This window comes from Coffea eugenioides, chromosome 8 (genome assembly GCF_003713205.1).
Source record: "Coffea eugenioides isolate CCC68of chromosome 8, Ceug_1.0, whole genome shotgun sequence".
In the NCBI taxonomy this organism is placed as follows: Eukaryota; Viridiplantae; Streptophyta; class Magnoliopsida; order Gentianales; family Rubiaceae; genus Coffea; species Coffea eugenioides.
In genome coordinates this window covers 46,288,568-46,302,035 of record NC_040042.1, presented here as the reverse complement: position 1 = coordinate 46,302,035, position 13,468 = coordinate 46,288,568, and the positions used below count along the sequence as shown (strand labels likewise).

Sequence of the window (13,468 nt, the reverse complement as noted above, 5' to 3'; positions counted from 1 at the left end):
TGCTATGGCCATTCAAAAATTTTCCACACGGTTCGCTTTTTCACCATTTGTATTCTGGACTTATCATGTTAGTCCTATGATTTTGTAATTTTGTTTCAAATTCTTTCACCGGCAGAGAGGAGAGGTGAAATTCAAAAGGTTAGAATATTTAATTCTTGAAATCTCTCCCTTAATCATTGAATTAAAATTCTTTCACGGTTGAGAAGAGAGGTGAAATTCAAAAGGTTAGAATCTTTAATTCTTGAAAACAGTCCCTTAATCATTCATTGGATCAAGGCCTGCTCGACAATTCTGTAACTCAACTTATACGTGTCTATATCAAATTAAGTCGTTTAAGCATTAAACACCTGCGCTAGACAAAATTTTCATACCTACCCATTTTATCTCACGTTGCATCAAGTTCTCACCTGCTCCCACTTAAATATTCCATTTCTTGAAGGGCCCAAAATTCAGTGTTCATAGGTCATTTTATTGGGGCAGCCAATGAGTTTCACAAAATGAGGGTTGCACTTTTTTTTTTTTTTTCTTCAGAAACGGTAAATAATTTTATTGATATGTTGTAAACTATACAGTGGTTGAGCAAAGACCCAAATTGACTGTGCAAGTGCATCTTGGCACTACGGTTGGACTCTCAATAGCCAGTATATAATTGAACCTTATTGGGGTTTGACTTCGTGAGTCAAGTTTTCTGTGCTCGCCGCGTTTGGTTGATCGTTGTTAATGTACGATATTCCAACACAGTATGTCGTAGAGCTCACATTTTTTTTGATTTATCAATGACTTGCACTCCTGCGTTTGCCTGATTGGGAACCTTCAAACATGTTTCAGGTCTCAAAAAGTTAAATCAAATTGATTAATTAAGTATCTAAATGCAAAGGAGATTACAAACGTTAATTTGTACATGCATGTAGTAAATTAAAGTGCGAATTCCGGCCGAGCATCTCTCAAACAAAAAAGGTACTCTCTCTATCCCATATTTTTATGTCATATTTCGATATTCTTAAAAACTTTTTGTTCCTAACTTTAAGTTCTAAAATAAATTCATAATTCCAATTTAAATCGAATATAAAACATAGGTAAAGATAGGAATATTATTATGAAAAAGAGATCAAAGTTAATTTTGATTATGATAAAACCGCAAATATTTTAGGATACTTCAAAATAAAAAAGTATGGCATTTTCGAAAATGAGACCGACGGAGAGAGTAGATTACTTATTCTCATTTTGACGTTTCTGAACCCAAAAGTACCTCATCTGTTTGCACCTCCTCATCAGCCAATATTCCGGCTAAATCTTCAAAATATTGTCAATTTCTAAAAAAAATCAACCAAATGCTGGTCTGCAAAAGCATAGTATCAAACTATGCCCATGGCGCGACGGGCTCCAAATTTTCACAAAAAAAAAGCTACACGTTGCGATGGCCCCGCAAATTTTTTTTAAAGAACCTATCAAGCCGTTGGGCCACCATGGCGCGACGGCTTATAGGATTTTCCATGCTTTTCTGTCTCGTCATGAACGCCCTCTTTGTTTTTCTTCAGAAAAATTATGTATAGAAATTTGTAAAATAAGAATTAGGGTCGGTAAAACCATTTTATCAAATGTAGAAGCGTTTAGGGTTTACACATTATAAATAATTTGTAAGATTTACAAATTAGTAAAGTGCTGGTTTGTTAATATTAACTTTGTTCATATAGCCTTCTAACACTTAGATGTATCAAATTAGGGTTTATAATTTACAAATTAGAGTTTAGGGTTTACAAAATCAACTCTAATTGTATAGCAGTAGAAATATTACTACGTGAATTGCAATTTTTTATATTTAGAAATTTATATAAAATGAAATTGTGTTAAAAAATTAATCTTTGTAGAAATAAAGAATAATTGTATAAAATGCACAGATAGTAAATGTGCTTTTATAGGTCATTATTTGATATACGATACTCATATTTAACGATTAAAAAAATTAAATTGATCATAGAGTTACTTACACCTTTGTATCTATTTAATTAATATACCCTTTTCTGGTATTGTAAGGTTTCATAAAATGCCTACTTCTCAATTTTGAAAATATTTAACGTTGTTCAATTGTAAAGCGACTAGATTAAACACAAAAATTGAAATAAATAAATGCCAAGATGGATGAAGTTTAAAACATTATTGAAAAAAATAATATCAATGTCTAGTGTGTTTCTTACCTTTATCTTTGCCCTTAGCCTGCTCACGAAGGGTTGTGGGGGATAACATCTTTGCCCTTAGCTTGCTAAAATGATTTTACTGATCCTAATTCTTATTTCACAAATTTTTATACACAATTTTTCTTAAGAAAAAAAAAAGGAAAATCCTGTCAGCCATCAGGTTCTTAAAAAAAAAATTGTGGGGCCGTCACTCCTAGGCCATTTTAAAAAAGAAAATTTGGACCAAAAAAAAAAAAAATGGAGTTGGCGCGACGGGCATAGTTTGGCACTATGCTTCTGCAGACACGCATTTGGTTGAATTTTTTTTGCAATTGACAAATATTTTGAGGATTTAGCCCAATATTCCTTGCTTTCCAATCCCTCTGAGCTCAAATTAAAGCGTCCGACTGTCTTCTGCAAGTTGACCAATGGGGGATGCATCTTTCTTTTACCCCGTCGGCTGTTTTTGAGACTCCCGTGACCTTTCCAATTTTACCCTGCGTGCTTTCAGTTGTAAACTTGTAATGTAATGTTGTCCACTTCTTTTTGCCGGCACTTACTTTTCGCCAGGTAGAAATTTAGGACTGCTTTTTGGAGAGCTCGTGACTACGACTTTGCGAGTTTGTCGTTTGTGTCTCATGTATCATAACGGAGGTAAGTGCTTTTTCCTTCTTCACTTTTCTCCAATGAATATTCTATTTATTGTTTTGACATATTCGTTGCTAATTAATAGATATGCGTGTGATCAGGGTAACAAGAATGGTCAATGGATCATGAAAAATACCCACCCGATAGCTTACATGAATGTAACACTACCATATGGCGGGGATATAATAATTGAAGATTTTAATAATTGTAACGAATGTCAAACATGAGGGCATGCATACATCACCATCGTGCGTTGCGTATGGCAGTGCCGCCTAATGCTCTGGTCAATATCATATGAGGATAATAGGGCATGCGTACAGATGGCGGGACATGCCAATCTTGTGGACTCACTCACTCCAATGAGGAAAAGCCCTGCTCTGAATCTTCATGCCTTGGAAAAGTCATGGTGTTATATTATATCCCACCCCACCACCCATTTTTGGTAGTAGTCTACAAAAATGGGCGGTGGGATGGGATAGAAATTGTGTATCTACCGCTATAAAGTCTATAATGCATTCTAAAAAAAAAAAAAAAAAAAACCCTCCTTTGTTTACTTCTCATGTTTTGACAGTAATAAAATTTTAATGACACCAGTATTAAGGGCACACACAATGTGTTGTGCAATTTGAAAATAATTAAAATAGATTAATGTTATATAAATTTTATTCTTCACATAAATACACTTTATTTAAAAATATTGATTCATAAAATTACAATAATTTGGTATACGATATTTATTTAGGGTGGTTATGAGTAGTTATATTAGCAAAATAAGATTAAGTAATTAAGGTAAAAATTAGTTTATATAAGGATAAAATTGAAAGTTCAAAACATGATAAAAAAAAAAATGCTTACATCAACTGCCGTCTCTCTGCCTTTATATATATATATATATATATTAGTATCATATTAGTTGAAAATGGAATTAAATTACTACAGGAGTTTTACCAAAGAACAAAACACACAACGCTTACCTCAACCCTAATACATAATTATTGTCCTATTATTACAGGATCCAATTATTGTACATCCGATCCGGTACACTTCACAACAAAAGAATGGCTCCTCATTCAAGAGAATCCCAAGTATTCAAACCATAAATAAGGTAAATTCATCCCTTCTCATCTGAATCCCAGAAAAGGTATACAGGGTACGTGTATTTTAATGTTACATAATAGTAATAATTACCAAAAAAAGAAAAAGCAATAACAATTATTATTTACTTAAATACTTGCTCCAAAGTTGCCAATTTGCATCGAATCCCATGGAATCATGGGCAGATCAAAAGCTTTGGCAGTTCGATAACACGGGATGGCCATCCCTGTCAACCCGCCAGAGCCAAGACAAAGGCCCTTTTTTTTTAAGAAGAACGAAAAACTACCTTCAATCCATCGTAACAACTCTAGTTAATAAACTATTTTATTACGGCCCAACCAGTTTGTTCCGTCAAAGCTTCTCTCTCTCTCTATATATATCTGCGTGTCTCGTTCTTTCTCTCTACCGGTTTTCCAACTTTGTCGTCCATTCCTTCATCTTTGGAGCGGACATCTTTTGTCTCTACCAATCATTTCCTTCAATATTCATCCCCTCCCAGAACCCGAGAACCCACCACCTAAACAACAAATCCAGACCATTAATCATATTAAGCTCTTCCACAGAAAAAGAACCCAAAAAGGAAAAAAAAAATCGAGAACGTTGAGGGTGTAATGGATATACCCTCTTATCATTAGAACTTCTCCAGATTCTCCAGATTCAGGTTCCCCCTCTGTCTCTGTACTTATATATGGGTTTGCATCTCTGTTTCTTTGCTGATGAATTCCTTCTGCATTTGAGAAAAGGGTGTCTCATAAGTGTTTATTATGTTGCGTAAATGATGATGTTCGTGTTCTTTTTTTTTTCTGGGGTAAACGCATTAAGGTGTGAAAACTGAAAACGGTGAGGGATGAAATGAAGCGTGTGTTTATGGGCTGGCTGATTGCTTCTGTGGCTTATTCTCCATTGAATTTTCTTTCTTGTGCTACAGTATATTAATTATTATCTTGTCTTTGGTTTTAACTGTTAAATTTAACCTGAATAAACAAAGCAAAAAAAAAAAAGAAAAAGAAAAGTGGAAACCTTGGTAGACTACACGAACGTCAGAGTCGTTAGAAAACTGACAACAGATAATGGAAAGATGAGTCGTCGTTGCAGTTTTAAGCTATAGAGGGGAAAACAGGGAACACATACTAGTTGCAATTTTGGACGAATCTAAAAAGGGCATAAGATCAAGATGAAGCGCCATTTACAAGAGGGTCTACTAGCGAGTAGTGAGAAAGCCACACCATGCAAATTAGAATCAGTGCATTTTATGAAAGGTTTTAGTAATAAACTTCTAAATATGTTTTCCTTTTATGAATTTTTGTGGGGAAGGTGGTGGCAGTGATGGACATAAAACAACCAGCTTACTTGCACCAATCCCTTTCGTCCTTCTTCCCCTTGAGATTAATATGTAAAGTACAGATTTTGTAACAGTTGTAAAGTTGCGGCACTATTTGTTTGCTCGAAATCCAGATTAACTAAAAAGTTAATAAAGTTTTCAGGTGTGGACAGATAGCCCTAGTACGAGGCTCGATGACGAATTTTTGCTGCTTTTTTTTTTTGTTTTAATTCTTGAATGAACATGTCACGATGTGAAACCTAGGATACCAGGCCACGTCCCCCGCCCCCCGGGGCGGGGGGCTGGTGGCGGCTTAGTTTATTTGACCGTCTGGGTTGTCTGTCAAGCAGAAGTTACGCTTTTCCTCACGTCACATGTCGGGTTGCAACTCTTTGGGGGCCAGAGCCTCTTGATTTGTAATTTTCGACGAGCTTTCCGGTTAGACTGTATATGTCGTTAAAAATCAATCTATATTATAATGCTGTAACGATTTGATTTGATGATTTAATATATATAATATTAAAAATGATTGATGAATATGTAAATATTTTTTTAAAAAAATTAGAATCCAAATAAGGTAACGATTCTTTTCGTTGGTGGGACCCTTTTACCTTTTAAGGACATCACTAGTTTCTCTGTCAATGTGACTCTCCTTAAATTTTGCTACAACGCACTAAGTCCCATATCGGCTCATGAATGACGTTACTGAAAAATGATTCATGAATTATTCACGCATTAGAATTTCTTTCTCGAGGATTTTTAATATCCTATACTAAGACTAACCTTGTGGATATATTCGCTTTTTCACTATAAAAATATGTTACATTGAAAGCATGTAACAGAAGACTCTAAAACTTAAAAATATGAAGTTTGGTGATGGCTAAACCGTGTGTTGCAGTTTTTCTTGAACAATACGAGTTCTTTTTGAATGGAAATTTCAAGGGATGATTTGCAGCCGTACTTTGAATATTTCATCTCAAGTTTATCATTTTTAGTAAGTTATAATCTGGCTTTGCTGAACTACTTTTATTTGTTTGTCCAAATTCCTTTTCACTAATCCTTTTAATAGTTTAGATAATAAGGCAAATTTGAAACTTTAGTAATTGTTATTTTGTTCCTTGTGGGATCGACTTGAATATCTCATCTATATTGTAAAATACTTGCAGATACGAGGGATTTCGAACAAACTTGATAGTCCAAATTGAACATTAGTTGAAAAAAAATTGTATTATTTACGTTAGTACTTTTTAATTACATGATATAATATTAGATAAAAAGGTAGTTGGATTCGTGTTCAGAAAATAACACAAAAAAAAAAGTTTGCAGATAATTGTTTATCAAAAAATTCAATGTACTTGGTTTGTTAATTTCCGACACGGACTGATTTTTGTGTACTCGTGGAGCTTATTGTTGAATTTGGTATAAATAAATAATTCTAGTCTTTTGCCCTTGGGGTTGGCCCGATGATTTTGGGGTAGGTTAATTAGGTCCCGAGATCACGTGTTCGAGTCACCTCTCTACCTCTTGTGTATTCTTGGGGGCGGGGCGCACAGACACAGCAAAATCAGTATGGCAAAATTGGAATACTTTCTATGTTGAAAAAAATAATAATTCTAGTCTTCAATTTGGATAGTACTTGAAAAGATTGTTTAAATGACAGTTTTAATAAATGTGTTTGGACAGGAGATTATTTGCCCAAATATATTTGCTTACATCACTATTACAATTTCCAATACACCTTTTTATCTTCTCAATTACTTTTTTATCTCACATACATCATATCACAAAAAATGTTACAGTAAAAATATTTTAAATAATTTACAATCCAAACACACGTGTAGCACTGGTTGGATTCCCTGCGCATAGGGTGTGAAAACTGAAATGAAGCGTGTGTTTATGGCTGATTGCTTCTGTGGCTTATTCTCCGTTGAATAGTATATTTCTTGTGCTATAGTATATTAATTATTATATTGTCTTTGTTTTTTACAGTCAAATTCAACCTGAATAAACCAAAAAAAAAAAAAAAAAAGTGGAAACCTTACCTTGGTAGACTAGACGAAGGTCGGAGTCGTTAGGAACCGACCACCTGTAATGGAAAGATGAGTCGTCGTTGCAGTTTTAAGCTAGACAGGAAAACAGGGAGCATCTATGTAATAGCTGCCATTTTGAAGGGCATAAGATTAAGGGCCATTCACAAGAAGGTCACACCATGTAAATAGTAACTTCTACTGGTGAGTGGTGAGAAAGCCACACCATGCAAATTAGAAGAAAAATAAATAATCAGCAGTTATTAAAGGTTTTAGTAATAAACTTCTAAATATGTTTTCTTTTTTGAATTTTTGTTTTTGTGTTGGACATAAAATAATCAGCTTACTTACTTGCACCAATCCCTTTCTTCCTTCTTCCCCTTTTTTTTTAAAAAAATAATTTATTATCCTCGAATGAAAATGAACATGTCACGATCTGATACCTAGTATACTAGGCCCACGTGGGAGAGACCCGGGGGGGGGGGGGGGTTTCATTTAGTTGTCCGTGTGGGTTGTCAGGCATAAGTTTCGCTTTTCCTCACGTCACATGACTCTTTTGGGGCCAACGTCTTGATTTGGTCTTTTTCGACGAGCTTTCCGGTTAGACTATATACTGTTAATGTACGGTGACGATTTAAAAAAAGATTAATCATTACTCTACACTGTAATTATATATAGATTTGATGCTTTGATGTATATAAAATAAAATTAGAAGTTGATTGATAAATGTGTAAATTTTTTTATGAAAGAAAAGGACTTGAGAATCTTTAAATGACAGTTAATGAGAATAATAATCAGAATGAGCCACTAATAATTAATAACGAAGTATCAGTGAGTGAGTGTGTTTGAATTACTGAATTATTTTATCTAATATTTTGTTTGTATTATAAATATATTTTTAATTATATGTTTATATTACATCACAAAAATTGCGATACTAATTGTTTTAAATAATATACTACTATGTCCAAACACCCTACCATTTCCGTATTTTGATTTTTGAAATGAGATGGGATTTCCATTTTTTGGTTAAACTTTGAAAGCGGATGCTACTAGAAAAGTGCCGACCTTTATTGGTCACTGTAATTAATACTGGCTAAATTTAGGCGGGCCTGTCAACGGTTTACATATGTCGCCGTGTGGGTAAAGGCTTGAAGGAAAGGTGCGGTTCTGGAATATTCATCTCTTTTTCCGACCGAAAAAGGGGGGGGAAAAAAAAAAAGAAGCAAATGATCCTTCTGGTTGAAAGGGATTTAGCCAGGTGCTGTTTTGTGAAGTGTGATTTTTTGGCGACTTATGGCTGATAATTCAGTGAGCTTGTTTCAGGAAATTGAAGGAACAGGCTATTTATTATCTGAAACCCCCATTTCTCTAAAATCTTGGCCTGGTTTATTTGCCGGATGTGATTAGGAGAAACAATGGCTGCGAGGAACTGCTGATTGCCTAGGAAGTTTCTTTGGGAACATTTTACTTTAGGGGTATGATATTGCACCTTTTTCCTCAGGGAGTTAGGTGGCGTTTTCTGTTCTTTGTAGAGCATCAAAATCTGTTCTTTTCTCCTCTATGACATTCGGTGATTCCCTTAATTTTTTACTGCTTCTGGAAATGTCATTCAAATGCAGTTCTGACAGTGTGGTAGCAACTCTTCACGTGATTTGGTTACACTCTAGTGTATGATATATTGTTAATGTTTATCTGACTGGATGAAGCCATTGCATAATATATATGCAGGCTTGATAAAAGAATCCGTAGATTCTGCTGCTCTATCTGGGGCTCTTCTGGTGCGCAATGGCTTCAAATGCTACGGTAAAATGCCCGGCGCCAATGAAGGCTACCTCAAATGGAGTCTTCCAAGGGGAGACACCCCTTGATTATGCACTTCCTCTGGTAATCTTACAGATATGCCTAGTCATTGTCCTGACAAGGATTCTTGCATACCTTCTGAGGCCTTTAAGACAGCCGCGGGTTGTAGCTGAGATTATTGTAAGTTCCTATAGCTCTTGAACCCGATTGTTTTCCCATTACGTAGGTTTCTATACCTTTTTCTGCAGATTTTACTGTTGCCTGCTGAACTTGTTAGGCTTTTGCTTGCGGTAGCTGAAGTCTGAAACATTATTATAAATGTCTTCTTCTGACCTATAGGGAGTTATCTTCTTTTTTCTTCGTTTCGAGTTGATATCTTTTTCTTTTTTTCTTTTTTTTTTTGAAGGAGTTTCAAGTTGATATCTTCGCTTTTAATGTTAAATATTTTTTACTACAATGCTGTAGAGACTAATGCTTTCCCTTTGGTCGTACGATTAATACTTAGGTTAATTTCACTTTGCACCCTTTAATTATACCCAGACTTTCACTTTAATCCCTAAATTTTAAAACAGGACACTTTAATTTCTGAACAATAAAAATTGTTTCACTTTAATCCCTAAAGTATATAATTTATTTCACTTTAGGCCTTAAAATATAAAATTATTTTTATTATAGTCGGTCTAAAATCTGTTCGACTTCCTCAATGATCTCAATTGAATGGGACAAAAATTTACCGTTTAAGAAGTGTCTCATTTTGAAGTTTAGGCACCAAATAAGAATTTTGGTACAGTAAAGGGTGTAAAGTGAGTTTAAAACTTAATATTTTTCCTGATGGTTGTCTTCTAGAAGTCTTATAGTCCCCAAATCCATATGTTAAAGCAAATGAAAGTCTTCCTCCTGAGGATATGTCTTAAATTACTGAACACTTTCAGAGAAACCATCTTCTTGTTGAAAGGTAGAAATTGGAGAACGGGATACTAATAAGGTAGAAATTGGTACTCCAACTGAATTTACAAGGGAAAAATCTTCATGATGAAAAAGCTGATTTCTAAGTTGGGAAAATGTATGCAAAGATTTTGGTAGCTTGCATTTGTACTTGTCGTACACATTTTGTTGAGGCACCAATGCCATACGCTAGCTATGGCTATCTTTCTTCTTGAATTTTCTGACGATTGAGTTTTTCTATTGCTGGATTTGATCCAAGCAGTGGTATCAATAGCTCTCAATGTGGAATGCGCTACACTTGACAGTGGTTAGATAGAGTCCCACTGTTGATCCTCTTGCCAAAAAAAAATAAAAAAAATAAAAATATAGCACATTCATGTGTCAATCATAAGTAGATCATGTTATCTGGAATCCCCACCTTTTTCCACCAATTCAGATTTTCTGGATGGAGTGAAAGTAATCTTTCAAAGTGACATTTTGTAAACATTTTTCTATTTTTCATGATGTGGTCCTCTAGGGCCTCCCAAATGCGAGAGAGCTGTGCCAAGTGATTATGGATGGTTTACTGCTCCCAAGACTAATAGATGATGTGATTATCATAAAGAAACGTAACTGTAACAAGTAAGTTGAAAGAATTTGATGGATAATACTTTATTTGCAGGGAGGAGTCCTACTGGGTCCGTCCGCCTTAGGCCGCAACCAAAAATTTCTCCATACGGTGTTTCCGCCCCGGAGTCTGACAGTGTTGGATACAATTGCCAACCTAGGACTCCTTTTCTTTTTGTTTCTTGTCGGCCTCGAACTTGATCCGAAGTCCCTTCGTCGGACTGGAAAGAAGGCCTTGGCCATTGCCCTCGCAGGAATTACTCTTCCCTTTGCATTAGGAATTGGGACATCATTTGCTCTTCGTGCGACTATTTCAAAAGGTGTGAATGAAGGCCCATTTTTGGTGTTTATGGGAGTTGCCCTTTCTATCACTGCCTTCCCTGTCCTGGCCCGTATCCTGGCTGAACTGAAGCTTTTAACGACCGATGTTGGTCGCATGGCCATGTCTGCTGCAGCAGTCAATGATGTGGCTGCATGGATTCTACTTGCTCTTGCTGTTGCCCTGTCAGGTGTAGGTCGTTCTCCCCTTGTTTCATTGTGGGTTTTGTTGTGTGGTAGTGGTTTTGTGCTCTGTTGTATTTTTGTAGCGCCTCCCATATTTCGATGGATGGCAAGAAGGTGCCCTGAGGGGGAGCCAGTAGATGAGATGTATGTATGTGCTACACTAGCAGTTGTTCTTGCTGCTGGATTTGTCACTGATACTATTGGAATTCATGCCCTGTTTGGGGCATTTGTGATTGGAGTTCTTGTCCCAAAGGAGGGCGCTTTTGCAGGTGCTCTAGTTGAAAAAGTTGAGGATCTAGTTTCTGGTATTTTCCTTCCCTTATACTTTGTCTCGAGTGGACTGAAGACCAATGTTGCCACCATTCATGGGGCTCAGGCATGGGGTCTTCTTGCTTTAGTAATTTTCACAGCCTGTTTCGGGAAGATTGTTGGGACCATCTTTGTCTCTCTGTTGTCCAAGATGCCTCTTCAGCAGGCTGTAGCTTTGGGTTTTCTGATGAATACCAAAGGTTTAGTTGAGCTCATTGTCCTCAACATTGGGAAAGACAGGGGGGTAATTTCCTCTACACTCTTTTCCTGTTGTTACCTTGATAAAACCTTCCCTTGCTATTTTTATCGTGCTAATTAATCAACTTAACAGGTTCTTAATGATGAAACATTCGCTGTCATGGTTTTGATGGCTCTCTTCACAACATTTATAACAACGCCTATCGTCATGGCAGTGTATAAGCCGGCTAAAATGGCTAGATCTGAGTATAAACATCGCACTATCCAAAGGAAAGAAGCAAGTACTCAGCTTCGTCTGTTGACCTGCTTCCACAGCTCTAGGAACATTCCATCTCTCATCAATCTCATTGAGGCTTCACGTGGCACTGAGAAGAAAGGAGGACTTCGTGTCTATGCAATGCACCTCATGGAGCTTTCTGAAAGGTCGTCTGCTATTCTCATGGTCCACAAGGCAAGAAAGAATGGGCTGCCCTTCTGGAGCAAGGTGCAGGATTCTGATTCAAATCAAGTTGTTGTTGCTTTCGAGGCTTTTCGGCATCTTAGCAAGGTGTCCATCCGACCTACAACTGCAATCTCACCAATAGCCACAATGCATGAGGACATTCTTGCTGGTGCTGAGAAAAAGGGGGTGAGTATGATCATTCTCCCATTTCATAAGCATCAGAGGATTGATGGGCATCTGGAAGCCACCAGAGCAGACTTTAGGCATGTTAACCGGAGGGTTCTTCGGGCGGCACCATGCTCGGTTGGTATACTTGTCGACCGTGGACTTGGCGGAACATCTCATGTGTCTGCAAGCAACGTTGACTATACCATAACAGCCTTGTTCTTTGGTGGTCATGATGATCGCGAAGCAGTTGCTTATGGTGCGCGGATGGCTGAGCACCCTGGTATCAACTTAGTTGTGGTTCGTTTCACCGTGGATCCCAAGGTTGCTGGAAAATCCGTCAATTTAGATGTGAATAAGAGCTCTGGTCCTGAAGCAAGGTCTGACGATGAAGAGTTCCTTTCTGAATTTAAAGAAAATGTCAAAGAGGTCAGGTCAGTAACATTTGAAGAAAAGATGGTAACAGCTGCTGCAGAGACAGTTGAAGCGGTTCGTGCTTATAGTCGGTGCAACCTGTTTCTGGTTGGAAGAATGCCCGAGGGTCAACTTGTTGCGGCTCTGAACAATACTACTGACAGCCCTGAACTCGGGCCGGTAGGAAACTTCTTGGTTGCCCCCGAGTTTTCTACAAGAGCATCAGTTTTGGTGGTGCAGCAGTACTGCAGAGAGTTATCTGAGGACTCATTGGCCTCCCTGGAGGCAGAGGGATCAGGCGAAGAGTCCAACTGATTGGTTTGAGCGCTTGGCTTGTAATATTACTTGTGAAGGAAGCAAAATCGCACGGTACAAAGCATATATCCATTTTCTCCTCCTGTTTTTCCCATGGAAATGTAGTAATTGTAAAGCTTGATCTGAATGGATGCAACGCAACGTGGTTTTTTTTTTCCTTATACACTTTACATTCTCCATGCTGTTGTGTAGCTCGGGACAGTATAATAATACATAAGACTTGAGGAATTATCACCTCAGTTTTAAGGATATTTCAACTCTCCTTTGGAAAGCAAGGAGGGGAAAACTCTCGTATCATTGTGTCATTTTCATAACCAGAAGCATGGTGACCCACGGGTAGGTAGGATTAAGTTGGTGAAAAAGAATAAAAGAAGAACATGGAACCAGATAATTGGAAGATGCAAACCGTTTTAGTCTTTTTCTGTGTGATATTTGAACGACTAAAGCTCATATGTTGACTACCCACCACAAAGTGATAGAGCTAATTCCGAGCACCAATTAA

General features: G+C 36.9%; 1 protein-coding gene across 1 annotated transcript; it reads left to right on the top strand.

The window, feature by feature from the left end:
• Positions 1 to 4,362: 4,362 nt before the first annotated feature.
• Positions 4,363 to 13,217, top strand: LOC113779258 (cation/H(+) antiporter 18-like). Its single transcript, XM_027324798.1, has 4 exons — positions 4,363 to 4,578; positions 8,997 to 9,248; positions 10,675 to 11,676; positions 11,764 to 13,217. Exons 2-4 carry the CDS (start codon positions 9,054 to 9,056, stop codon positions 12,964 to 12,966), a joined length of 2,400 nt encoding a protein of 799 aa, XP_027180599.1. The 5' UTR covers positions 4,363 to 4,578; positions 8,997 to 9,053; the 3' UTR covers positions 12,967 to 13,217.
• Positions 13,218 to 13,468: the final 251 nt, after the last annotated feature.